The sequence below is a fragment of the Macrobrachium nipponense genome, chromosome 32 (assembly GCF_015104395.2).
Source record: "Macrobrachium nipponense isolate FS-2020 chromosome 32, ASM1510439v2, whole genome shotgun sequence".
Classification (NCBI taxonomy): domain Eukaryota; kingdom Metazoa; phylum Arthropoda; class Malacostraca; order Decapoda; family Palaemonidae; genus Macrobrachium; species Macrobrachium nipponense.
In genome coordinates, this window is record NC_061094.1 from 19,920,800 (window position 1) to 19,947,838 (window position 27,039).

Sequence of the window (27,039 nt, forward strand, 5' to 3'; positions counted from 1 at the left end):
CCGTGGTGGAGAGTTTCATGCAGCATTATATGCTGTACAGAAAACTCGATTTTGCGGAAGAAACTCGGCGCATTTTTAACTTGCTAAAGTTATTACAGTTTTTTCTGCATTATGTACACGTCATATTTTTATCAGTATGTCGCACAGAAGAGTAGATAAGAAGCAATGAATCTGACGAGATTAGGGTTCCTCATTTAGATGTGTCCTCAAGATTAGAGTTGATGTGGAGTGAGAGGTCTTGGAGCTTTGTGCGAGGGCCGGAGGAAGAGGAAGGCTCCCAGGTGAATGGCAAAGAGTTGAGTTGTTGATAGAAGCGTCCATGGTGGGGAGTTCGAGACCAGAGAGGTTTTTCGATTAAGACAGAGGAGAGTTGAACACAGCAACACCAGTAGAACATGAGGAAGACAGCAAATGTCGTCGTTATTCAAGTTTCTAAAGAAGGATTACAACTGGACTAAGGAATCTTTTGTCAGTGTCAAATACGGTAGATGAGGGTCATTGTCTAGATTTCCAGATATATGTTTCAGTTTATTAGCATTGCATTTTGCATTGCAAGTTAAGAATTTGATTATAGAGCCTGAATATCTTTTTATTTGCATAACTAATGTACACAACGCACAATAGAGCTCTCTCACACAAACGCACGTACGCACACAATGGCTTGTAAGCAGGGGGATTAGAAATGTTGTGTGAATTGGGTTATGTATTTTATACGAAATGTTTGAAGAGGCCCTTATGGTACAGAAGAGAGAGAGGGAGGGGCGAGAGGAGTTGCCCAAGAGTTGATGTGGGTGTGGGAGCGGTTGAGGAGGCGGGAGAGGCTGGTTAAGGTGGTTGCAGAGCAGTTTGCCACAATGCCCATTTTTTATTGTACTCTTCGGGATTTCTTCAATCCAGGACTTTTTCAGATTTTTCAGTTATACGTTCCTTTGTCACTTGGCGCTTCATGTGGTAAAATATCGCTTGTAAGCTGTTGTCCTTTGCAAGAATTACAGGCCAGATCTTTATAAATCAGTAGCTATTTTGTTGTACAGCATCTCTCTGTGTCACTGTGCTTGTTTCCCTTTCTTGTGGTTTGAACCACAATTGCTCTTTCTCGCATCATCCGTTATCTTGTTACTAATGTATTAACTTCATCCCAGTGATTCTGCGTTTCTGTCAACACTTTGTAAGGTTTCTTGCATATTCACCGTTTATTTTTCGTCTAGCACAGATGAGAAGACGTCTTTGTCTCAATATTTGCCATTCAACCCTTTCTATTGAGACCTATACAAATAGAAAGCCTTAAATTTTGGCCTCATTTTTATCTTTGCGGAGGGCGTGATAAAAAAACTAATACAATAATGTAATTATTTCAACGAATTTTTTCTCTCTCTCTCTCTCTCTCTCTCTCTCTCTCTCTCTCTCTCTCTCTCAGACAGTTAGACAAATACTATCTTTGTTACTTCCCTTATCCTTTAAGAATATTTCCTTTACATTGACTATTTTATTTTACATGCTGTTACTATGCCCGTCTGAATGATAAATATGTATAAATTACTTTTGTAGCCCTACTTATTTTGTGCTTACTATTACAATTGATGAATGGAGTTGATAGATCACTTTCCAGCATAATTCTTTTACAATCTCAGTAGTACTATGATGCCATATACATTAGTTATTCTCTTTTATAATCTCTGTAGTGCTATGATACCATATGTATTAGTTATTCTCTTATATAATCTCTGTAGTTCATATGATGCCATATGTATTAGTTATTCTCTTTTATAATCTCTGTAGTACTATGATGCCGTATGTATTAGTTATTCTCTTATATAATCTCTGTAGTTCTATGATGCCATATGTATTAGTTTCAGCGTACGGTATGAAAGCAAATGTTATCGCAATCTGATTCAAGCTAAGTTTTGTTATTAGTAACAAACATCACAGAGTAAAAATCAAACAAACCGTTTTTCCTGAACTGCAAAGTTAATGAAAAGTGGAAAATGTTAGAATTGCTTAGACAATGCGGATGATTTCATACTTGTACAGCACACATTACAAATAATGACTCTGAAGAAGAAACAACTCAGTTTTTGGGACAATTGATAGAATGTTTTAACTTTTACAGTGAAATCGTAGTTATATTATTAATTAAACTAACGCACTATTAGATATTATATTCAAGAGCATCAGAACTCAACTTTTCGTATATTGATCAAAGATTTCACAGTATGCCATAGGTTGAAACTTACAAGCTCTTCCTACATTAAAAAAAAAGTTAATTTGTAATTTATTATAATTATATTAGATGTTTGTATGATTTATTGATGTTTGCAAGATATTAAATGTTTAGAAAAACTTGCAAAGGAAAGATCATTCTAGTATGGAACGCGAACGCTGGATTCAGTTGTATTCACTCATTCTAAATAAGCTCTTTGCATACTTGTCATTGTAAACAAAGACTTAAATTGTTTAATAACTGGCTGTTGTTGTCCTGAAGGCTGTTATGGTTCCATCGGCGAAAAATGTTTTGAAGCCTTTGAAAGATTTTGTCGACAGACCGTGAAATAAGTTTAGCGCTACCTGGGGATCGATCCCTCAAGTTGGTAAGTTTCTCACGGCACCACCGAATGGATGATCGCGATTATTTTGTAGGTCTTTTATTCATTTCTGTTTATGTGCGACGCTTTAGGTGAGTAGTATGTCGCTATGTATAGGTAATATGTCGAAGTAATGCAACAAAACAAGCAAACGATGTTTCTCCAACCTAATACCATCTACTGGAAGAAAGTTGTTCGCGTCAGATAAATTATAGCATAGTTCTTAATGTTATTCATATAGTTGCTGCAAATAATTCAGACATATTCGAAAATAAGATTATGGTATTCTCGTACTAACTTTACGCATATTCATTTGGAGGTTGGAGTGTAAAATAAACAAAGACAATTTACGAGCACATTCCGTAGAATAAAGGGAGTAGGCTAACACCCCCCCCCCCCCCCCACACACACACACACACACTGTTTCGTGTTTGATCTTCTTGTTAATTACTGTGCCCAACCACCTTAACAAACCCTATAGTTTGTTGTCACAAATATTAATTTCATGGATTTGGGCCGACGTTGCTCCCACCCCAATTTGGCATGTGTAATGAACTTTCCAGTCTTTTTTTTTTTCCTCATTTTATAAAAAGAATCGTTAATGCTTTTTAATGAGAGCGAGTGGTAGTAGTGCCATGAAAGAAAAAGAGATGAGAGTATAAACAAAGATTAGGTTTTAAAATGTTCTGATTATGAAAACATTTTTATTCATCATCATCGTCGTCCTTTTCATCGTTCATAACGGGGTACGACGAAGAGGACTTCTGCGAAATTCATCCACTAATGCCTTTCCTGGGATGTCGCTTTCACCCATCTCCACTCGGCTCCGGCCTACTGTCATGTAGTCCTCATTCAAGTAGGTCAGCTTTCCTGTCATTTAGAGGAAGCTAGCTGATACTGTTGCATAGTGTTCTCACGGAGTGTAGCCATGAGTCGATCGTGGCCAACGCCATCTCCCTTTTATCATTATCTCATGTGTGTGTGTGTGTATATATATATATAGATTATATATATATATATATATATATATATATATATATATATATATATATATGGAATTCTTCTTATGTTCCTCATTCCTTCGTATACATTCTTTCTCCTCTGAACGCTTTATTCTCAAATCGATCAAATCCCTTGGAAGATATTTTTAATGTCTTATGGTTCATATCTTCATAAACATGCTCGTCTGTAGCATCTGAAATATCTCTAAATAGCCTAGACACCTTTAAGTATTAGCAAATAAAGATATAAATAAGCCTTGCAGGTTGTTATCAATATCGCTAATCTTGGTGGTAAAAAGAACAGCACCAAGGACAATTTTTTGTGAGACACCGGAATACCATTCGGGCGGAATAAATAGTACGATATTGTGAAGTATTCCCCATTGACCTTTGGCACCAACAGTTGGAAGTTATCAGTGCAGTTATACATCACGAGTGGACCTTCCTTTCCATCTGAATTTGAGAGGCGTTGTGCACTATTAAGCAACCACTGAGATTCCAAAGGTTCAGCTGCATGATTAGGAAGACCATTTCATGACATGGTGACAGTGAACACAACTGGTATTAAACAGCGTATAAACGAATGCGAGACTGTTTGAATGAACTGCAAATCTACTACTATTGTGAGCTATTCGTACAATGCCAGATTAATACTGATACCCAGAATTAGAAGTTTGATAGAACTGAAATTTTTATCCAATGAGTTGTGAAGCAAGTCAGTATGTGAATACCAAACCCAGAAACAATATCCAAAACTTGACCAGTTAGAAAAAAACATTAACTTAGGTTAGGCAGGACTCCAAAAATCTTAAAATGAATACTCTATTTTTTTGCTAGTGAATAAAAGATAGATCTTGTATGTTTTCAAACAGTTAGGGAGATAGGTAATCGGCAGGCATCGCAGAAAAGGAGAATACTATTTGGGTATACACCCCCAAAGTATCAAGTACGTTTTGATAAGGATTGATACACCCGATACCCAAATGTATTTTTTATGAGTTTGATTTGGCATTGAGAGCTAGATGGAAATGAGCTCAAGTAAATACATGTACACGTAATAGCTTTGAAGCTGAGATCGACAACGATAGCTGATTTTGTTTCTAACTAGGCAGTAAACTGCTGTGCTCATTAAGAGCATTAATTTCACAAGTTAGGACTGATAAGTTGACTACTGTGTTTCATAGAGTAAAATACTAACTGATTGATTATCAGAATTTGCTTGTTTTAGTGTATACTAGTTTGGCTTAAATGCTACATTTTACTGGAATGTTTTCAGTCCTTTAACTATGTGTTGATTGTCTTTAGAAATAGAGATAATCTACTAAAATTATTAATCTTGTAATTTATCAGCCTTATCTTGTATGCCAAGATTGATAGCTTATGTACTAAGATTGTCAGTCTTGTCATACAATAAGTAATGAATGTTTACATTTTGGTATTGAATTATGGATGTTGTGACGACGGTTGTTTTTGAGTAATGTAAATACAGAATGAATTGTAATCTTTGTAGCGTCAACCTTCACTTTTGAATATTGATTAGTTTTATTGTTTTACAACTGTGTCTGTTTTCATAAGGCGCCAAACTTAAAAACGGCATCCCATAGACGTCTTTCAAGTTGAACGCTTTGTTTCGGAATCAGGAGAGTCAGACAGTCTTTTCATTGCAAGTACAACAATATCGTATTGGCTTCATCATCCCAGGTTGGAATCTTGCGTTTGCTTTTGCGGTGCTCTTCTGCTGTTTTGCTTTATCAATTGGAAAGAATGAAAAGCAGTTCTCATTTTTAAAGACTAACCGTTAGCTTTTTTTTTTTTTTTTTTTTTAGAACCTCTCTCCGGTGCTTGGAGACATTGCTGGTTTTCTTTTCCAGTTAATTGGCTACTCATCTTTCAAACTTCGGGACTGTTCTCCTTTATACAGCCTCCTTTATATTCCACATAGACATCCTGGAGATCCTCAGACCCCGCACTGCTCCGTTAAGAACTCTTTTAGGATTTCTGTTGTCTCCTTTCACTCTATCATTGAAGTCAGGCGCCGTTTTTCACCTTAATCACCCTAATTACTTCTCTTACTGGAGACTGGCTTGACTACGTGTTGTTTTCTAACAAAGAAACGCACCCAAAGAGGCACGTTTACATGCAAGCACATGTGCACATTTCCTCAAGAGATGTCGCTGAAGGTGGGCGACGTGACGCCACCGCTCATCTCAGCGTCTTGTAGAACACGCTTATTTGTTTGTCCCTTTGGGGAAATTGTTGATAAACTTTATTATAGTTATATCAGTCCTTTACTGGTTACAGCCTTTCTTTCTCTGTACTTTAAAACCGTTGTATAGGTATCCGTCTTTGGGCCTTTTCCTTAGCAATCACGCATCGTTACTCAGATTACAGCTAAGCAATATGTTTGACTTCTTGTGGAAACTAGTAAAAATTGGGTTAATTCCGGAAAAACACAGATGCAAACTCTGAAACAAGCAAACATGAATAGCCGAGGAATATCTGATGTTTCTTTGTTAGGAGCATTTATGTCATCAAGGCAATATGTTATTATTATCATCATCATTGTTATTATTATTATTAATTGTTGTTGTTGCAAAGTAGATCAGTGAGAACAATGAGTCACATCTCCAGACTCACTGGTTTCGCTCCATGGTGACAATTAGAGCAAGGTAAAGTTAAGAAGTTGGAGAGTGCAATGGGAAAGAGACGAAAATAAATTGGACAGAGGAGTGGAAAAGAGTCCTGGAGAGGGAACGGAGGGATGGAGAAAGGCAGAAAATAAAGCAGCTTTGGCGGAGGGTACGATGCAAAGAACCTTCTGCTGTGTGCCACTCAGGGCACGCTTCATGAGGAACTCGCCCAAGGGGTCAGCATTTTGCTGATTCCGCTTTCTGATTCTCCTCCAACAGATCAGTCTTTCCTTCAAACGTTCAAACGTTTCTTCTTTCTTGTGCCTCTTTCTTCCGGGAACTCAAGGCTCAGTATTGCGCTTGAAAGTAGAACCTGTTGTCACTTCTGTCTGCAGTGCTGTGGAGCATCCGTTTTTGCTGCTGTGCTCGCTCCTCTGACGATTGAACACTACTTACAAAATATGGAACTTGAGGGTAATTTTCTAGTAAACATGCATATATGTTGCAGATAGAGTATATAGAAGCACCCTTGTTTGGTACATTAGTGACATATTGGCCCAACGGTCTCTCTCTCTCTCTCTCTCTCTCTCTCTCTCTCTCTCTCTGAGTCACGTTCTGTAAGTTCAAGTATCTTTTGTTTTTTTCATACGTAGTGAATATGAATACTCTCTCTAATATGTGTACATATTCCGTACGAACGTACTTGCTTGATATTTGTTTTCATTTAAGTGTTTCACTGACTCATGTCTGTAGGTACACGCGTGTGCATTTCATTTAGATACACGTTTAGGTTTCAAACTTTGAGTTTTGAATGGTTGCCTATATGTAAGTTTTATATTGTAATAAGTGTGTTGATCGGGTGATATAGAGCCTGGATACAACGGGATTAACGGATAACAGAGCTTCATTTGCATTGCAGGTGGTTGCGCGTGAAGGAAAGACTCGTAGATTTCACCAGCAATTAGTGTTACAGATATGCAATTGAAGTGCCGTATAATTAGGGTCCAGGTGTTGTGTGTTAGCACCAGTTCCTCTTCGTGTGTAAAGAACGATTACAATCTATTATTGTTACGAGACTGTTAAGCAGCTTAAATGAATTTCGTAGTCTTTATGAATGTTTAGCACTAGGACAATGTAGTGAAATTAGTTTCGATCTCATAATCTAAATTATAATCACGGTATTCACAAACATAGACTGAGTGTGTGAGCTGTCCACATGGAAATTGTTTATAAGATCGCGGGCGAAGCTGCGTGTATCCAAGTAGACCTTGGCAAATATAATTCAGGGGCTATTAGCCACACCTTTGCATCATTATGCAGCGTGCCAACGTTGTTTGGTTCCCACCCTTCTTATCCTGTATCTTATTCGGTCGTTGCAAATTTTGTGGTGCATAGTGGTTTGAGTCGAGCCTGAGTGTGTCCAGGAGAATACAGTCTCGTTGCCCCAATGGGCAGGTTATGTTTGTCATCTGTTCGTCTTCATTTACTGTCTTTATTGGCTGTATGTCTGTTTCACAATCTTGTCTGTTAACAGAATTAAGTGAATCCAGTGGAACGATTCGATGACGATGTTATATCGAAAAGTTTATTACTTTGGTGTCTAGATTTTTAATGTCTGGTTTGAAGTTAATCCTGACGTTAACTAAATGAAAGCTTCTGGTCCCGCAGCTTGTGAAGGAATGCGTAAATAACAGAGAATTTGGGTAACTGTGCTAATCGGGTGTTGGAGAAGAAAACGTGGCCTAGATTGTTTGGGTGACTATGCTAATAGCGGTAGAGGATGTTCAAATGTTCAACATCTCTGATTGTTTTCTCTGATTTTATTTGGTGTTGGTTTTTTCTAGCACAGTTAGAGAAAGAGTTTAGTGCCTAACTTTATGGTAAAACTGGGAAAGGCATCTGCGTCTTAAATACCAAAGCTTAACCATATATACTAGTATACTACATCACTGCCGTTCTGTGAAGTAAAATTGATTTGACCTGAGAGTTCTTATATAAATATATTAGACGCGGCGCTGACATTAACATAGCAACAGTGGTAATGCGGACCCCAAGAGCACATGCATGATTTACTTTCACCCGTGCCTGTTGGTGTTTTCATGAATTATTCCGGGAGCGGAATAATTAGTGCGGATGAAATTTTACGGGATGGTTCTTTGGATGATGACCTTTCTGGGGAACATCGATGACGATGAAGATTCGGGGAGGAAAGTCGACCAGACTTGATGGATTCTGGAGTTGGTGCCACAAGGAATGTTTTCACTGAATTTTACCTCAGTCATTCCGATACTTTATATTAAAAAAAAAAAAAAAACTGCAAAGAGATGAGGAAACGTACAGAGACAGACAGACAGAAAGAACCTTTTGTGTAGAGGTTATAATAATCCTAATTCCACCTAGCTGATAAATAATGCTGCCATTCGTGTACTATATGCCTATGTGAGTTTGCACTTTAGCAAAATGTCTGTAGAACGGATGAGAATGTTTAATTGAAGTTATGGAGAATTGTGATTTCCTCCTGATTATCAAATATGGTGGATTTCGGAATTAACCTGAAAGAGAAATATCTGAATAAAGTATGCATCCTGCGCCACCATTTTGGGTTCATCTCTAATCCACTTTTCACGTACAGTCCATACTCGAATGAAGTCTTAATGTACGGAAAGTTCCGACAATCGCATCACAAGGAAAATCAAAAGATTTTATTTTCAGTCTTTTAATAAATTACTTTGATGCCAGGTACATAAATCGGGAGGGACCTGGCTGTAGAGAGGCGGATGAATCCCCGGATGAATCCCCATGCAGGAAACTCCACAGTGTTTGCATCTTCCTACATCAGCAATCCGTCGAACACCCTTATGAACACTGCGCCATTAATTTATATCCTATGCGTAGTTTGGCATATCCTAGATTTCAGAGTCCATTCCGATTCCTCTTTCATGCAATGTACCCAACCATTTATAAACATACATATATATACAAATCTATATATTGTATATATATATATATATATAGATATATATATATATATATATATATATATATATATATATATATATATATATATATATATATATATATATATAATGTGTGTGCTTCCGATCGTTTCAACTCTTCTAACCTTACAAAAAACTATGCCAGGTATTATTCTTCTCAACAGTTTCCAAGTTTTGTTCTTTCTTTCAAATTCATTTCCTATTCTTATCTTCACAAAGGAGTTGCCTCAATCCTTTCATAGATGCCAAATTTTCCCTCATATGAACTCTTCATGATGCTTTCTTGACCTTTTGCAGGACCCTGCTACATTTAATCATGGATCCTATACATCTATCCTAGATGCCTGTACAGTCAGCCATTTCCATTCTCCCGCCCTCCATTACCTTACCCTTAGTAGAATCCTCTGTCAACATTATCTTTATACAAACACTTAAGTGTTTCACCAGATTCAGCAGATTCTCCTCACTGTCACTAAATAACAAGAATCGTTTATAGGTAATAGCAAATTCCAATTTTGCATCTGCTTCTTCAATCTCTTTTTGATTGTCTATATCATTCCTTGGCGTTAAAATACATCCGTGTTTTAGATACGGATGTATCTAAAACTATGTTTTAGATATATTTTGACACCTAGCCGTTCACTCTGTACAATTTCTAACTTACGCTTCACTTTCATCACAGCAATTGACATTCTACACCATACATTCTCAACTCTCGTCACATCCTATGTAAAAGTTTTGGCAGGTTCATGTAGTCTACATACAGCTTTTTCACTTTTCTCTCTAAATCATTAAATAATTTTTTTTTATTTTTGTGAATGGGAAATCAACAAAGAGGGAAATGATATTCTCATCAGTTTCAGTGTATCTCCACATTTCTTTTGCCTATCGATTCTTCTTACATCACGTATATTAAGCTAAAAGTTTTTTTTTTTTTTCTCCAGAAAGAATTGTCACTTAGAAAAAAGACTTCCATTCCTGAGGTGGATGTTGTTCCTTTCGAATGAATGACATGTAGTCTTCCGTCTGGGTTAAGGATTGTTCGGAAAGAAAATGTTAATTAATACATGTTCTTGAAAGTACCTGTCTAAATCCTTTTGCTCCAACATGGTTACACAGTTCCGTTGCTCTTTGCCTGGTAACTTGTATTGAGTCATTGTGTAGGTCTCAGCTTTCAGTTTTCCGTTGACAGTGGTCCTGCACATGTGCGGCGATCGAGACCGTAAGAGGATTGACTAGCAAAAGTGGCACTCTGCCCTCTATGATGAAATGGAATAAAGAAGGAGAACATACTTAGGGTGGCACTTCATGCCCGGAGTGGCATCGACTGGCTTTTGTCTCCAGCCTCTATCGAAGTGACCTCCATACCCGACGGCTTCTTGGAACAGAGGTGGAACACAACTGGACAGATTCAGGTTTATAACTTGATGGCACGTGAATGCTGTTGATACGCTCGAGAATTTCAACTGTTGGGCTTTCTATCCATTGGGGGTTTCCACATTAATTGCTTAAACTAAACGTAAAAGAAAACGAAAGTGACCCGAGGCTTACTTTTAAGAAATGGAACAAGTGTAACTAAAACGATATATTAGTATATGTCGCCGTAAATCATAATGTGCAAATTTGCTGTTCGATTTTATGTTTTCTGTAAATCATCAAACGTATCGAATTGCAGTCCTCTAGCCTCTGTAGTTTTCATTTTCCCGCTATAGGTACCAACAACACAGGCTACCACGGAGGGGCGGTGGCTGAGAGTTTCATACAGTATACTATGTACAGAAAACTCGATAGCCCCAGCAACTTGGGCGCATTTTTTTCCTTGTATACTTTGTACATGTATCTTTGATATCCAGAGAGTTGTATTACGGTGTTTAGTTATTGAAAATGAACGGAATGGATTACTTGAGTAAATGTGACAGAAAACGAAAATCCTCAACTGAGGTTGTTCTGGGTACTGATCGTGAATTTGTATTGGAGAAATTGTGTTCCATATTGTGTTTAAAGGTACGAAATTTAAATTAGAAAATCTTTAATGTTGAACGGGATCCTTTATCTGGATGGTCCTTGCCTTTCCCTTTTGCATATAAAGCAAACTGTCGCTAAACAATGAAATCTTCAACTATGATTGTTCTATATATTACAACAAGGAAATTCAACAAATGATCATAGTTACGCCAGCAATGGGAAGCTTTTTAATGCTCTGAAAATGACGTATGGTATGTATCATAATCATACGAAAATTAACAAATAAAGAATCCCCGGGATTCTAGAAAGATTGCGAAGCAAAGCCACAGCAGGTATTTCAGGATGTGAGCCCTACTCATATGGAACAAGCCAACAGGGACCATTGACTTGAAATTCACTCCACTCGTCATTCATGGGTTTTTCTATTCCAAAAATAGCCATTGAAACACAACTCGTTTTTTATTAGCGTGAGTGGGTTTGGATCCCGCTCACCTGGATTCAAGCGTGCCCAAAAGCGTGGGGAAATGAAGGTGGAATCTGTGCAACTACTGAAGTTTCATACTCACACACATACACACACACACACACACACACACATATATATATATATATATATATATAGAGAGAAGAGAGAGAGAGACGAGAGAGAGAGAGAGAGAGAGCGAGAGGGGGGGGGGATGGGGGGCGGGGGATGCGGAAGGGAATGCGGAGGGAAGGCAAAAGTAACAGTTTACCTTTCCAAAGTAACTGCAAGTGGCGTGTGGTCAGGTAGCTTAGAAAATGTCATGACATTATCACGTAATTGTAAACTCGCACATCCATACCATTGCCAGAGCGATCGTCGTGCAAAAGTAACTCGAGTACGAAAACTTAATTAATTGTTTTACGGGGTAGACCCAGTTTTATTATTTAAGATTTTCATTATTATGACTAAGATGTGAAAAAGAATCCTTATTACCAGCGTGCACAACAGACACACACACACACACCACACACACACACACACATATATATATATATGTATATATATTGATCCCTATTATTAGAGAACTGTAAAGTTTGAGAAGGGTTGTATGATCCTTCCTTTTGGGGGATGTTTTAGACGATTCCATTCCATAACTCAGTCACGTTTTGTGTTATTACAATTGAGCACAAGTGAGAGAATAAGAGGCACAAGTAACGTAATTTGTAACCATTATCGTGTGAGGGTCATGACTTGTAGAGGGCCGGGCGTTTAAGCCCACACGCCAAAAATAACGATATTCATTTAGTTGACTGAAAATAAATCAGTAAATTAATTCTCATATAATTATTGTCCCAAATCCAAGTCATTATGGCTTTGAGTTTCTTTTTGTAAACCTTCAACAGAAGGCGTATCAGATGTATGAATATGTAAATTCAAACATAATAGAAATTTATCAAAAACATGATTTAATTGCAACGTCTGACTTTGATTTAAAAAAAAAAGAGTGAGCGCACTTTCTGCTCCAAAAATGTCGTCTGACTGCCTGGGCATTAATAATGTCCAAACCTGACTATCTTTAATTGTCTAAGAATTCATATATAGTTCACTCTGCTTTGTACTACGTAGTACCGAAAAAAAGGACCATGGGGTGTTAAAAAGTTAAAAAGAAAATACTTTATCCTGGGATTTAGGCTGTAATTGTAACCTACCTTTCATATAGATAGAGAAATCCAGTTGGTTTCTTCTGCAAAATTATTTTCTCTCAGTTATGTTTTCATTACAACAACTATAGCTACCAAACCACCTTCAAGTATGTAGTAAGCGTTTGATTGCAATCATGTGTTTGTTTCTGTTGCTAGTTCTGTATATGTGCATATGCATCATTGTGTATTCGTTGTTAGATGTCAGCAGCTGCAGTTGAGTATCAGTAAAATATATTATCTCTGCATAAAGGTAAGAATACAAATAAGGTTTACAAGCTGAAGCTTTTGAATACAAAAAGGAAACCCTTCTAGTCAGATAAGAATTCGTCCTACGGACACCAAGGTATTTATGAAGATTTTATATGTTTTATATATGTATTATTATATAGATTATATAGCTAGTATATATAATATATGTGTAATAATATAATATAAATATATATATTATATATATATATATACATATATATACATATATATATATATATAATTATATATATATATATATATATATATATATTATATATATATATTATATAGATATAAAAGTCCACTTCATACATGCCGGCAGAAATTGAAAATGGTTATCTCTAGTAAACTCTCAAGAAGTCTTAGGGTGCCGTAACGTTTAAATAACCCCGAATTTTGCTCGTGTAAATGGGGAACGGGCCCATGTTCCCTAGGTGCTATGTTCCCCGCGACCTATCTTTCCCGGGTCCTACGTTCCCTGGGGCCTATATTCCCCGGGCCCTATGTTCCCCGGGCCCTATGTTCCCCGGGGCCTATGTTCCCCGGGCCCTATGTTCCCCGGGGCCTATGTTCCGCGGGTCCTATGTTCCATTAGATTTCCATTAGTGTGGCCTTGTACAAGATCATGAGATCACAGAGTCTGACCATAATCAGCTGTTTGACACCCATTGTTGTAAGACTTCCAGGTACTTGTTCTTAATTTTCGTGGATACTGTTGTTACTGAATAAAACACATGATCGTATTTTGCTTAGTTCTTTAAAAATACACTCAATTTCGAAGGCTTACATTTCACTGCATTGAAACCCTTCTCCAACAGATTAGTCAATATATGTCACATTTTTTACATCGCGCCAAGTTCTTTTCTGCAATTACTCAAGGCATATGCAGGTCGCAGTTGTTTCTGAAATCAGTTGCACAGCTAATTTAACACTCATACGTTGAAGACCATGGATATGTATATGCTTCTCGACAGTTTACGTGAGGTTGTCAGATCGCTTTTGCTACGTATTATAAGTTCCTTTACGGATCCGCTTTTCACTTAACTTGAAACCGTGATCAAGAAAATTATTTCCTTAGTAACTTCATTAGGTGTGGAAGAGCACCAGCGAAGACATGAACATGGTGATGATTCAGGTTCCTCTCCAATGCATCTTCAAAATGCAGACTAACTACACATGATTGCTGTATGGGGGTTGCAGAGGTCCTTCCTTTTACTTAAGTGTAACCATGTTTTTCTTTTTCTGGTTCCCACGTGTTTTGGAAAGTTGCAAAAGTTACTCCTTTCGTTTTACCTTATTGGAAGAACACCCGTAAATAGCATAAAATCGAGGCATTTTATGTGTAGGTACAGCTACCGTAAACAATAAAATTGAATATTTTGTGACGACCATTTTAGTTTACCAGTTTACAATAAGTACAAGGAAGAGCTTTGCACTGAACACCAGCTTTGTTCACAAACGAATGGCAGACTCTGCTATAAACAGTGGCTTTATGTCAGTCCTAGGCCTCTCTGACGTCATAATCCGACCAGATGTTTACCTGTATCGCTGGTGGGTTGCCCCACGTGGTTGACCTGGCATTCTATAATAGACCTTAGGTCAGGTGACAGTATCATGCACCTATACAAGCCTTAAAACAGGTCACATAGGCCCCGGAGAACATAAGCTCCAGAGGAACATAGGACCCAGGGAACATAGACTCCGGGGGAACATAGGACCCGGGGAACATAGGGCCGCAACCGTGTAAATGGGCTGATATTTGGAACCTTGCAGTGTCAGTGAAGAAAGGACTCAGGCAACATATCGGAGATAGTATCAGGAAGCTTTCTTTTTCTTCTAGTTAAGCCACAGTGAGTTGGATCGATGGGGGACGCTTGGTGTCGTTTTGTATAAAGACAGTTGTTTGTCACTTAATTATAACGTCAGAGTTTTAAAATCAAATTTGTTTCTAACTCAAATTATCTCGACGGATTGCTTATCTTTAATACCTGAGATGATATTGCACCTGGACACCTGAATACTCCAGTTAGTTTGTTGATGTGAAAATGGAGACGTGCCGCTATATGTCACCTGTGATCATTGTCCTTGTCACTCGGACGTAATGAAATAGGGCTAAAGAGCGAGAGGCGAGAGGGCTGAAGCAAGTCTCCATCTGCCTTGCCAGTGGCGCAGTGACAATATCTCTCTAAATTCTCGAAATAGCAGCAAGTTTCTCTTAGCACTTCTCAGGTTAAGAGTGACATATCACATAGTAGATAAATTACTTTTAGACTCAAAACAATTTAAGTAAGTACAGAGCATTTGCGATATCCAATCTTCTCTTCGTCATGAAAATCGCACTAAAACTATTTTAAGATTAGAGCGAAACCATCGCGAGTCTGCCTTGTTATTATTTGTTGTTTAGAGGACGTATGACAGTGACAAATTTAAGTACTTTTTGTGTGTGTTTGTGTATAGCAGCAGGACAGGGAAGAAAAATTAATACCGTTAGGACTTCTCGTGCTCTTCGGCTCTATTTTATTATTTGTGTTTGTGTGTGTGTGTGTATATATATATATATATATATATATATATATATATATATATATATATATATATATATATATATATATATATTCACTTGTTCCAATATGAAGACAAAAACCAGTTTTGCAAAGCTTTCAGATTTCACTGTTTCCATAATTTAAGGCTAAAATACAAAGATAAAGCAGTAAAAAAACATGCAAAATAGTGTAATTACAATTAAAATTGATATAGAGAAAGTAATACATGAAGTAAATCACATGAAGCCTTCCCCCAAGAAAAGCAGATATAATCAATTAATAATGAAGTGGAAGAAGGAGTATTGTGAGCGAAAAATTTGTTTAATTGCAAGATATAGAGTAAAAACTTTTGCCACAAGATCAATCAGACGACCTTCTGCCCGCTAGTGACTGTCCGACCTTGTTTGAATAAAATATGTAGACCTCATTTATCGTCTGGTTTAAACTGTCCGAATTTCGTTCAGTGATGCTTTTCACTTCTCCCAATGTTACAATTTAGCTCTGAATTAGTTGTTAGTCGAATGTTGTGGGTTGCAGTTTGGGTGCAGAGAGAGAGAGAGAGAAGTCAGTGCTCAGTCAGCATAAATGGAAGGTCTTGTTTGAGGTACTCTTCAGCTCATTGCAGTGAAACGATTCATAATATACTCCAATTATTTTCTCTCTCTCAAAAAAAAAAAAAAAAAAAATCTCGATAGTTCTGTGTGATTTGAGGGTAAGCGAACACCTTAGGAACATAACAGACGGATCTGTAGTACCAACCGCTTCCTCATTTATTCAACTTTATTTATTTACTATTATTTTTTTCGTTCCCAATGATACTTGAAAGATCGTGAAGCGTTTGGTGCAAGATCAGCGCTCTGCTTTTATGTTCCCGGGGTGAGTTTTGGCCGTGGCCTTTTGCGTGTCATCTGCTGAAATTGGCTAATTGCTTTGTTCTTGTTCTTGTTTCAGGTGTGATGGTGTTGCTTCGTAATGGCTGAGGGTCACTCCGAGGATGCGCCATTGCTTGGAGGCGCCGACTCTATATCCCCAGGCGACTGTTCTCCCGAACGGCAGCCGGGCAGAGGAGGGGGGGGCGGGGCTGTGCCCCCGACATCCGTCGTCTGGTCCTCAGCGGCTGCCGGCGGTCACAGCGCCACGGCCGAGATGCGGCAGCCATGGCCACCAGACACGTGGGTGCGGGGGGCAGCCCACCTTGACACGCTGCACGTCCCCGTCCACGGCGACAACAACAACCCCAAGTTGGTGCGATCGCAGTCGAGTATGGACAGTGGGTGCGAATGCGATGGCGGAGAGGGCGACGGGAGCGGCGGTCCTCACGATCCCTCCACCACCTTACCCCATCACGTCCACCACGAAACCACATGCTCGTCCTCCACCACCTCCTCCTCCTCCTCTTCTTCCTCCTCCTCCCCACCTCACCACCATCATCATCACCACCATCATCACCCACATCACAGCACAGGGGGAGCACCCCCATACACGACCCAGCTGGGTTCTCTCCCTTGTCGCCATCCCAGCCGGGGGGGAACAGCGGACCCCCGACACCGGGTCCCAGTAGTCAGGTAGTAGTGGTTGTCACCCCAAATGCTCCTCACGCCTACTCCCACATCCCAGATTGTGACTCCCCCCCGGTCAGTGCCAACCACCAAAGCTATGTCTGTGATATCGGCGTCGGCGTAGCGGGTGCCCTGATATGCCCTGACTCCCGCTCCCATGCTGACCCCCATACCAAAGTTACCTTCATGATAGACGACGAAGACGATGACGACATCAACCACGACAGGTAAGCAGCTTCTTCGCCTAAGGCATTTCCCTTGTTGCCGAGTTTCGGTTGGTCAAGAACGATTTTCTCCTTTTGAAGCATCTTGCAAATCGCTGACTGACCGCTTGTAACTTTTTTGTATGTTGTGTACTGACTCAGGTCATTTGGATATTGCAGTCATTATTTTATGAAACCAATTAAATTCTTAGTTATGAATTATATATATATATATATATATATATATATATATATATAAATAATTCATAACTAAGAATTTAATTGGTTTCATAAAATAATGACTGCAATATATATATATTATATATATATATTATATTATATATATATATTATATAATATATATATAATATCTATATATATAGATATATATATATATATATAATATATGATATATATATATATAAAATAAATAAAATGTAGGGTGTGTAATTGTAATGACCAGTGTCCCTTATCTTCTCGAATTCTACGACAGGTATGAACGCCAATGGTGTTTTATCCTTCTCGTGGTCAGGTCGGCAACGTGACCTCGTTCTGATATTCTGGTTGCAAGTTCGAATCCTGCTACATACATCGGAATTACTTCATATTCTTGCATTTGGATTCAAGACTCTGTAGTGACATGCGTATCCAAAAAGCGTGAACAATTCGAGGAGTAAGAGGGCACTATGGTTAATGCAGTTGTATAAATATCTGGTAAAAAGTGACCCGTAGATTCTGTGTATATATATATATATATATATATATATATATATATATATATATATATATATATATATATATATATACCATGTAACAGCCACAATGACCTCATAACTTCTGAAATTCTTTGTTCTATCTTCGATACGCTTGTCACTACAAAGCCTTGAGCTAAGAAGGCCTTGTGGCTATTACAATTTCATATGTATCTGATGAAAATGACAAATAGATTCTACATTTATATTTCAGCTTAAAAAGCAATAAAAACAATTGCCCACTTGACTACGATGGTGAGGATGGGTCTATTCCAGCTCTAATAGATATATATCTGAAAATGACAGGTATAATATGTATGTACGAGAGGGAATAGACTTTTATCCTTCTCTTGGTCAGGTCTGCAAGGTGACCTCGTCGTGATTATGGGATCGCGGGTTCGTTTCCCGCTACCGGACATCATGATCTCTTCAAATTTCTTTCAAGTTGTAGCTCAAGGCTTTGTAGTGACAAGCGTATCCAAAAAGGAGCAAAGAATTTGAGAAGTTAAGAGGGCATTGTGGCTACGACAATTTCATGTATATTATATATCAGAACAAATTTCTGATCGTTCCTACCTCAGGACGTTGGTACGAAGATAAAACTTGAAATATAGTTCCAGATTGGGCATTTCTCTGGTCAGTTAGTAAAACACTAAATATTTAAAGGTCATTTACAGTCACTTTTAAGATTTAAACATTACTTGAGTTAAGGTTCAGGTTGGAGCAACATTTTCAGATGTGTTCAATCAAGAAGAAGGTGTACCACAAGGAAGTGTTTTAAGTGTAACCTTGTTCGCCTTGGTAATGAATGGGGTTTCTAAAATAATTCTCCCAGATATAACATATACCCTTTTTGTTGATGACCTATCGATTTCCTTTGCAGCATCAAGGATGGCAGTGGCTGAACGCCGTCTTCAGCTCTGCATTGATAATATAGTAAAGTGGGCTGAGGTTAATGGTTTTAGATTTTGTGGCCAGTAAAACGGTAAAAAAAACTATGCACTTTTGTCGTATAAGGGGAACCACCCTGATCCAGATCTGTTCATCATAGGCAGAGAATTCCATGTATTGGTGAAACAAGGTTTCTTGGCTTGATTTTTTATAGCAAGCTGACCTGGATTCCACATCTGAGGTATATTAAGGCAAAATGCTTGAAAGCAATGAATTTGCTGAAAGTCCTTTCTCACACTTCGTGAGGTGCAGACCGAACTCAGATGTTGAGATTATATAAAGCCGTGGTCTTTTCAAAATTAAGTTATGGGTGTGAGGTGTACACTTCTGCGAAGCCAAATAGCCTTAAAATGCTCAACTCAATTCATCATGGAGGAATACAGTTGTGTACTGGAGCATTTAAATCATCTCCCACCGAGAGCATGCTTGTAGATGCTGATGAGGTGCCACTGAATCTTCATTATAAGCGACTGCTGGTTCGGAGCTGGTATAGATTCCAGAGGCTACCTAAGTCTTTAACCAGCATTTGTATGAGAAATGAAAGGCATTGGCAGTTTTATGAAAAAGTCACACCCCAAGCAAGACTCATCCATTCGCTTTTAGAGTAAATTTTATTTCCAGTGATTTAAATATGCCAAGAATCGAAGGAATTTTTTACCAGCAAAATATTCAGTTAGTCCCCCCTGGAACTTTCCAGAGATAAAAATTTTTTTATATTTTAATTTTACCAAGACAGAATTGTCCAGTGAGGCCATGCGGTCAATATTTTTAGAACACTTTGCAACATGATAACTCCACTGCAGTTTTCACGGATGGCTCAAAGTCAGATGCTGGCGTCGGCTTTGGTGTAGCCTTCCCTGATGTAGAGAGAAGCGGCAGGTTATCATCTGTTGCATCGATTTTTACAGCAGAATTATATGGAATTTTAAAGGCTTTAAAGGAAGTTTTATTCGGAATGAAAATAATTTTATTATATATTGTGACTCATGAAGTGTTCTTCAGTCGCTGGAATCTTTTAACCCTTTAAACCCTCTGATTTTAGATATATTGGAATGGCTGATTTTACTAAAAAAGAAGATGGAAAGAAATAAAGTTCTGTTGGGTTCCATCCCATGTTGGGGTGGCTGGGAATGCGAAAGCTGACCAACTTGCAAAGTCTGCGGTCAGCTTCCCAGAACCCACAAGATGTCTACTACCACATCGGGATTTGTATCCTCTAGTAGGTCAGAGAGTTAAAAAATGTTGGCAGTCCCAGTGGGAGGATATTTTGACTAATTAAAAAATGCGCAGTATTACGTCATCAGTATCTCCTTGGTCATATCCGAATATGCCAAGGAGACAAGAAACGATGTTGTGCAGATTGAGGATTGGACATACAAGACTCACACATGGGTTCTTGATGTCTCGTGAAAATCCTCCGTTTTGCGAGAACTGTACTGTGCCCTTGACTGTGAAACATTTGCTGATTGAATGTCCCAGATTCGGGAATTTGAGACATAGGTTCCTGTCTTGGGGTCGTGACAAAGTAGGTAATTTTATCTTAGCTACAATTCTGGGAAAGGATTGTAATATAGAGCAGTTATATATCTATTTGAGGTAGGCGGGCCTCTTCAACCAAATTTAAATTATACATAGATTGTCTATGTAAGAACTTATATATATGAAAAAAAAATTTTAAATGGTATATTTATAGACATTTTTTATGAAATATATCAAAAATTTAATTTTTCCTATTTAATTTATTTCGGTGTCAATTACCCAGATGTTGTGACGCCAGATATAATACGCAATCAATCAATCAATCATTTTGAGTTAAGACATATATCTGTAAGGGATGATGACCGCCAGCATTTTTTTTTTTTTTTTTTTAGACAGCTCAGAATTTGATATAGGTTAAAGTTGTACGCTGGTCGCGGTATATATTTTGTTAGAAGAAATTGTGCACAGTATTTCAGCAGAATTTATATTTACATTCTTTGCAATCGTGTTACGAGCGGTCATAGTAAATTCTCTACTGTACAAGTATGATGATTAATTGGGCCGTGTCTTCTGTTCTTATATTGGATTTGTCTTCTCTCGTGTTTGATTTTCTTGTATTTGGTTTACAAATCAAGCGAAGCAATTTTTGAGTTTTGTGTTTAAACGGCTTTAGGGCTATATGTCAGAATCACAAATTAATAGCCTTAGATAATATAATATAGATATCCATGCTTAACGCTGGAAAATAGCTGGGAAACTGATATTCAGTAGAGTCCATTAACTTAGGGTTGTTTAATTTTAGATGCCATATAGAGTTTTTTTTTTTTTGACAGTTCGGATTTTTTTTTAAAGATCTGTCGAAGAAAATTCCTTTTCATCATTTTTATACTATTTAATTTATAAGGTAGAATTGTTTCTGGATTTAAAGCCTTTGTATTTAAAGACGACTTGAAAAACGTGAGTGATGTGGATACTGCTGCAAATGTTGTGTTGGGTGTTCATGGGTCTTTGTGGAATATGGAATGGAATGGAATGGAATATGGAATTTTGGCCAAAGGCCAAGCGTTGGGACGTATGGGGTCATTCAGCGCTAAAAGGAAACTTGACACGACCAAGGTTTGAAAGGTGTAACCGGAGGAAAACCTCGCAGTTGCACTACGAAACATCTGTCGGGAGAGAGTGGAAGGTAAGACGGAAGAAAGCTAATATGAACGGAGGTAGAGTAAAAGGAATGACAGGGGGAGGTCTTTGTCGTGTCCATGTAGAGACATTGTTGCTGAAACTTTTTTAGTCGTGTTTACATTCCTACCCGCAAGTTGCTTGATTCGGAATGATAGCATTTCTTTGAGCGATCTTAACTTGTACTTGACATGAGATGCATCAGATGTCATTGAAGTCAAGATGGCCGCTTTGGAACTCTTTCTCATCCTTGTGGATTAACAGGAAATTTGAAGCAAACTAAACATCTGTGCCGAGTGACTCAACATTTTATTTTTTTAATTTTTTTTTTTTTCATTCGAGTTGTTTCAAGAGCTGTTTTGCTTCAGCTTTGTGCGTGTCAGTTGAATATGGCGAAACGAAAGCCGCCATCAGTAAGAGTATGTTCGATGTCGTGGTTTGGATTTTTTATGGATTTTTACACTTCAGTTATAATTGTTATTATCAGTATTATAAAAAACTTCGAACAAAGCATTGAAGTCCTTGACTTGACAATACACTTCTCCGTACGGAATAGAATTCATTTATACAAACATAGAGAATGTAACAAGACATTCGAAGTGAAATAAAACCAGGATAAAAATGCAAACATGACCAGCATGATTGAAGCAGAAGTTACGGTCTAAGGAGCCATGACGACTTCTGACGGAAACCGCTGTCCTCTCTGCTGCCGGAAGCATGGTCCCTCAGATTTGAAGTAACGACAACAAAGGACGATTTTCTGCTGTTTAGGAATAACAAGTTTTAGTCCCTCGGATGTTACAGAGAAAGCCTTTTGCCGTGAACTCTGTGAATCTTTTATCTTTAGTGTTGGTCACGTTGTTGCTTTTGATGTTAAACAGAGGATCTTCTTTTCGTTACTGTTGTTATTGTCGAGGTTTCTTTTCTGAGGCTGAATCAGCTTAATTCACATTATTCGTTTTTGGCGGCCTGTTCTTGCTGTCTCGTTTTTCTAGTTTAATGCACACTTGACGACAGACTATGTTGATGAAATTTGGGGACTCTTCCGTTGCATTTTATGAGGATAATGGAGCTAGCTGCTCGTTGTCATTTCAGACGTCTTTGTATGCTGTCTTTGACCGTTTTGTCAATGACATTTCGGGAGAAGTGTTCAATAACTAGTATTTTTCACTTTTGAAAGACATTAGTACATTGTTTAGTAATATCCACTTTTGCTATACAGTAAATACATTGTTTAGTAACATCCAACTTTGCATTGTTTACGATCATGATCTCTGTACCAGTCTGCGATCAGTGTAGTTGTACCTCCGACTTTACCATAAGTTGAAATTGTTAGGCTCTCTCTCTCTCTCTCTCTCTCTCTCTCTCTCTCTCTCTCTCTCTCTCTCTCTCTCTCTCTCTCAGTTGAATATTTCTAGAGATGGGAATTTGTCTCACCTTGGAATGTTTCAGCAGAAAATAGGATTTCCCTGTTAATCTCTCAGCCTAAGCTGTCAAGGTAGTTAGCTTAGGAATTCATTTTATCAAGGACTCATTCTTGTCGTGTTTCTTTCTTTTTTCTACCAACCAGTCGCAAGGCACCGCGAAAGGGTAGCTTTGAAACTTTCAGTAACTTTTGGGTTATCAAAAGTCTCTAACGTACGAGTAGTTATGGTTTAATTGTTGTATCAACTGGGCAGTTTTTATTTGCATTTTGATGGTGGAAGTATATATATATATATATATATATATATATATATATTATATATATATATATATATATATATATATTGTGTATATGTAATGGTTTTTAAGGGATTGATACTCGTATAGCGATTTGTTTCAAGCCTGGTCACTGCGGTGAAAATATATTACAATATTGGACTTATCTGAAAATAGGAACATCAGTCGTTAAGATATTACATATAGGTTTAAAGAATATTTACACTTATTACATCTTGAATTTTAATTATATTGAATATGGAAGATGCTGTCCTGTCTCCAGAGTGCTGTGAAACATCCATGGTAATTTGTTTGGACGTTTCAGTGAATGGTCAGTTTAGCCGACTGTCTCCGTTGCGTGACAGGAAGCCTCATTATTCAGTCATTACTCATCTGATTTGGTGTTAAGGAGATGGTAGGTTTTTTTAATGTCAAATTCTTGCTATTTGACTAACGCCTCCCCCTATGTGATTATGTAACCGGTGTTATGGCACAGACCCATTTTCCTATGAGGTGTGAACACCGTCGGACTTTTCATTCTTCGATAAGGGTTATTCGCAAATCGAAAAAAGCCTTGAGATGCAGTTTAAGATATAATTACTGTCATCGTTTTTATCTCAAGTGTTATTCATTTAACTGATGCTTTGATGTTATGAAACGTGAGATTAACGCTGAAAAGTGAGCCAGAAGTGATATCTCCCGTAAGCATAGATGATAGTTGCATCTTGGTAGTCTTACGGAATGCCATCAGCTTTTGTTGAATATAGCTTGAAGGAGAAAAGTTGGAGCTTGGGTTTTCGAGAGCGTACTTCTCTCTGGATAAAAAAAAACACTGATGGGAGAACCTGAGAAAGACTTAAAGCAGAATGTTGTGCAATTTGGCATGGTTGGGTTCATGTTGTGGCTAGATAAATTCAAAATTATTAACATATAAAATAAGTCTACCCATATCCTCTTGAAATGTTGAATGAAACACTGACTTTGAAATTAAGGATAAGTAGGCTGTCATATATCTCGAACGTATACTTAGAGTGAACCATTAAAGATGCAAGAAAATCATACAAACTACAAGCTTAAATGCTAACTATAACATGATGATGACGCAATATCATGTAAACCGGAATAACTTGTCCAGTTCAGCATATGAAGACACGATTGATCCCCCAAGAATAATCTAAATGAAAATTTTTTCAAGTTTACCAAGAAGCAAATGAAATTGGTGAATGAATCAAGAGAAATAATAATAATAATAATAATAATAATAATAATAATAATAATAATAATAATAATAATAAACGGCGCACATAGTAAGAAAAGTGATGGACTTCTAAGGAGGCAGGATGCAACCCGAAACCCCACACTATAAGTACCACCCAGTCAAATTGGAGGATGTGATAGAGCAAAAAAAAAAAAAAAAATAATAATAATATTAATAATTTAAATTGAATTCGGGAAACATGCCACCCCCATCTTTGGTGGACATAGTCAAAATTCGCAATTCTGAATTTAATCTCAGCTGCAGTTCAATTCGATCCGGTTGTACTTTGCCTAATCGATTTGAGTATCAGTTCCTTTTATTTATTTTTTTTTCTCTATCTCTCTCCAGGTGGATGCTAACAACCACAATTAATTTCGGGCAGTGACTTTATCTATACCCAGTGTTTTCAAGTCTGTGGCTGTGTTGGAGGCTCTTTTGTTTTTTTCCACGCCATTGAAGTTGAAAGTGTGACCAGGATATCTGAATAGTAAACGGAATTTTCTGAAGCTGAGGAGATGGTAACTCTCTCGAGATATCTGTCTTTAGGGGTAGTCAGTCTTAAGGTTAAGCTATGAGTCAAGTGTTTGCTAACATAAGTTCCTTACTGCAGGGACAAGTATTGGTGTCATATTCAAAACTATGCATTATATCGCTAATGCTATACTACTTTCACTCGGCTGATTGCGTCCTTTAAATTTAAAAGGTCAAGATCACAGGTATTTGGTCATTGAAAATGATGCGTACCCGTCTACACATTTCTTAATCTTTCGCTGTTGATGAATTATGATTGTTTCTTAATAAAGAATAAGTTGTCACTTGAATGCCAAAGGTCAGTGCCTCAGAGTAGCCGAGCATATTTATGTAATAATGTACGTACACTCATAAGCGGCCCCGTGCGTCACACGGCGTTGTAGGCGATGACGAGGCTCGGTGTAGGGTTTCGAATACTTAGTAAAACCAAAACTCTTACATATGAAGAGTGACTGACAGTGTTTTGTTAAAATGTTAAAATTTCCTTCGACCTCAGGCTATCTTCCTGTAGTTCTACCGAATATCACGGAACAGTGTCTAAAAAAAAAAAAGATTAATTCTGCAATCTTCAGGTCTTGTAGCCTACCAGTTTTGGCCTTGACCCTCCATGAGATATGAGCAACATCTCAGGATCTTTATTCCAGAATTGCTCAGAGGCGTGGTTTCATTTCTCAGAAGAATGTTAATCACGGTTAATACACCGCCCGAATATCTCCTAATTAGTCTTGTGGTGCTGATGTTAGTTAAGCGGGGAATGTCAACGATCTTCTCGGTGATTGTCTTGAATTAGGGCCAATTTTTTTCCTCTCTTCGGTACCATTATATCACACTACTCAGAGCCGGATGTCTTTTCTGCCGTTACTTATGACGGCTGAAATGTCCTTCTGATGGAAAAAGTAGAAGCAAATATTTTGGTGATTTCGTAGATATTGATTCTCGTAAATTTAGAGAAGCCGAAATTCAACCGTAAAGTGCCACGTATGTCACCATACACGTACGTTCTTTCCTTATCTAATATATATATATATATATATATATATATATATATAAAAATATATTATATATATATATATATCATATATATATATATATGAATCCAGGAAAGGTTGATTGGCGTAAAGGGATGTTTGTTTGTATGATGTTTTTACGTTGCATGAAACCGGTGGTTATTCAGTAACGGGACAAACGGCTTTACGTGACTTCCGAACCACGTCGAGAGTGAACTTCTATCACCAGAAATACACATATCTCACTCCTCAATGGAATGGCCGAGAATGGAACTCGCGACCACTGAGGTGATACGCCAACACCATACCAACCACGCCACTGAAGCGCTTCGTATAGGGATGGCCGGGTTACAGTTTCTTAATCTTAGTAGAATATTCTTTGAGCAAAAAAGACATGGAAAGATGATCAAGAACTAATCCGAGTTGGAGATTTTCATGCCTAATTCCATTCTTGCTGTACCCATTTGAAAAACTGTTGAGATTAACTTAGTATTTAAATATAATAATATTTTGAGAAAATAAACTAATTGATAGTATTTAAATATAATAATATTTTGAGAAAATAAACTAATTGATAATAGCCCGACCAATTCAAACAATATTGTATACAGTAATCCTTTTAAAGATTGTAATAAGATTTATGTAGGTCAAACTTCTAAAGGTATTAAAATGGATACTCACATCACAAATATGCTATTTCAAGACGCTTAGCGAATAGAATAATGCTGATCATTGGCTTAAGACAGGCCATGCCATCAACTGGAATAAGGCATCGATAATCCACA

At 37.7% G+C, this 27,039-nt stretch overlaps 1 protein-coding gene across 1 annotated transcript in view; it reads left to right on the forward strand.

The window, feature by feature from the left end:
- LOC135207257 (E3 ubiquitin-protein ligase MARCHF11-like) overlaps window positions 1-27,039 on the forward strand; it is a 218,966-nt gene that overhangs the window by 139,898 nt on the left and 52,029 nt on the right. Inside the window, exons 2-3 of the mRNA XM_064238911.1 lie at window positions 16,586-17,004; window positions 17,106-17,420. Of these exons, the coding sequence (XP_064094981.1) occupies window positions 16,607-17,004; window positions 17,106-17,420 (713 nt within the window). The 5' untranslated portion in view covers window positions 16,586-16,606. The remainder of the gene's footprint in view (window positions 1-16,585; window positions 17,005-17,105; window positions 17,421-27,039) is intronic.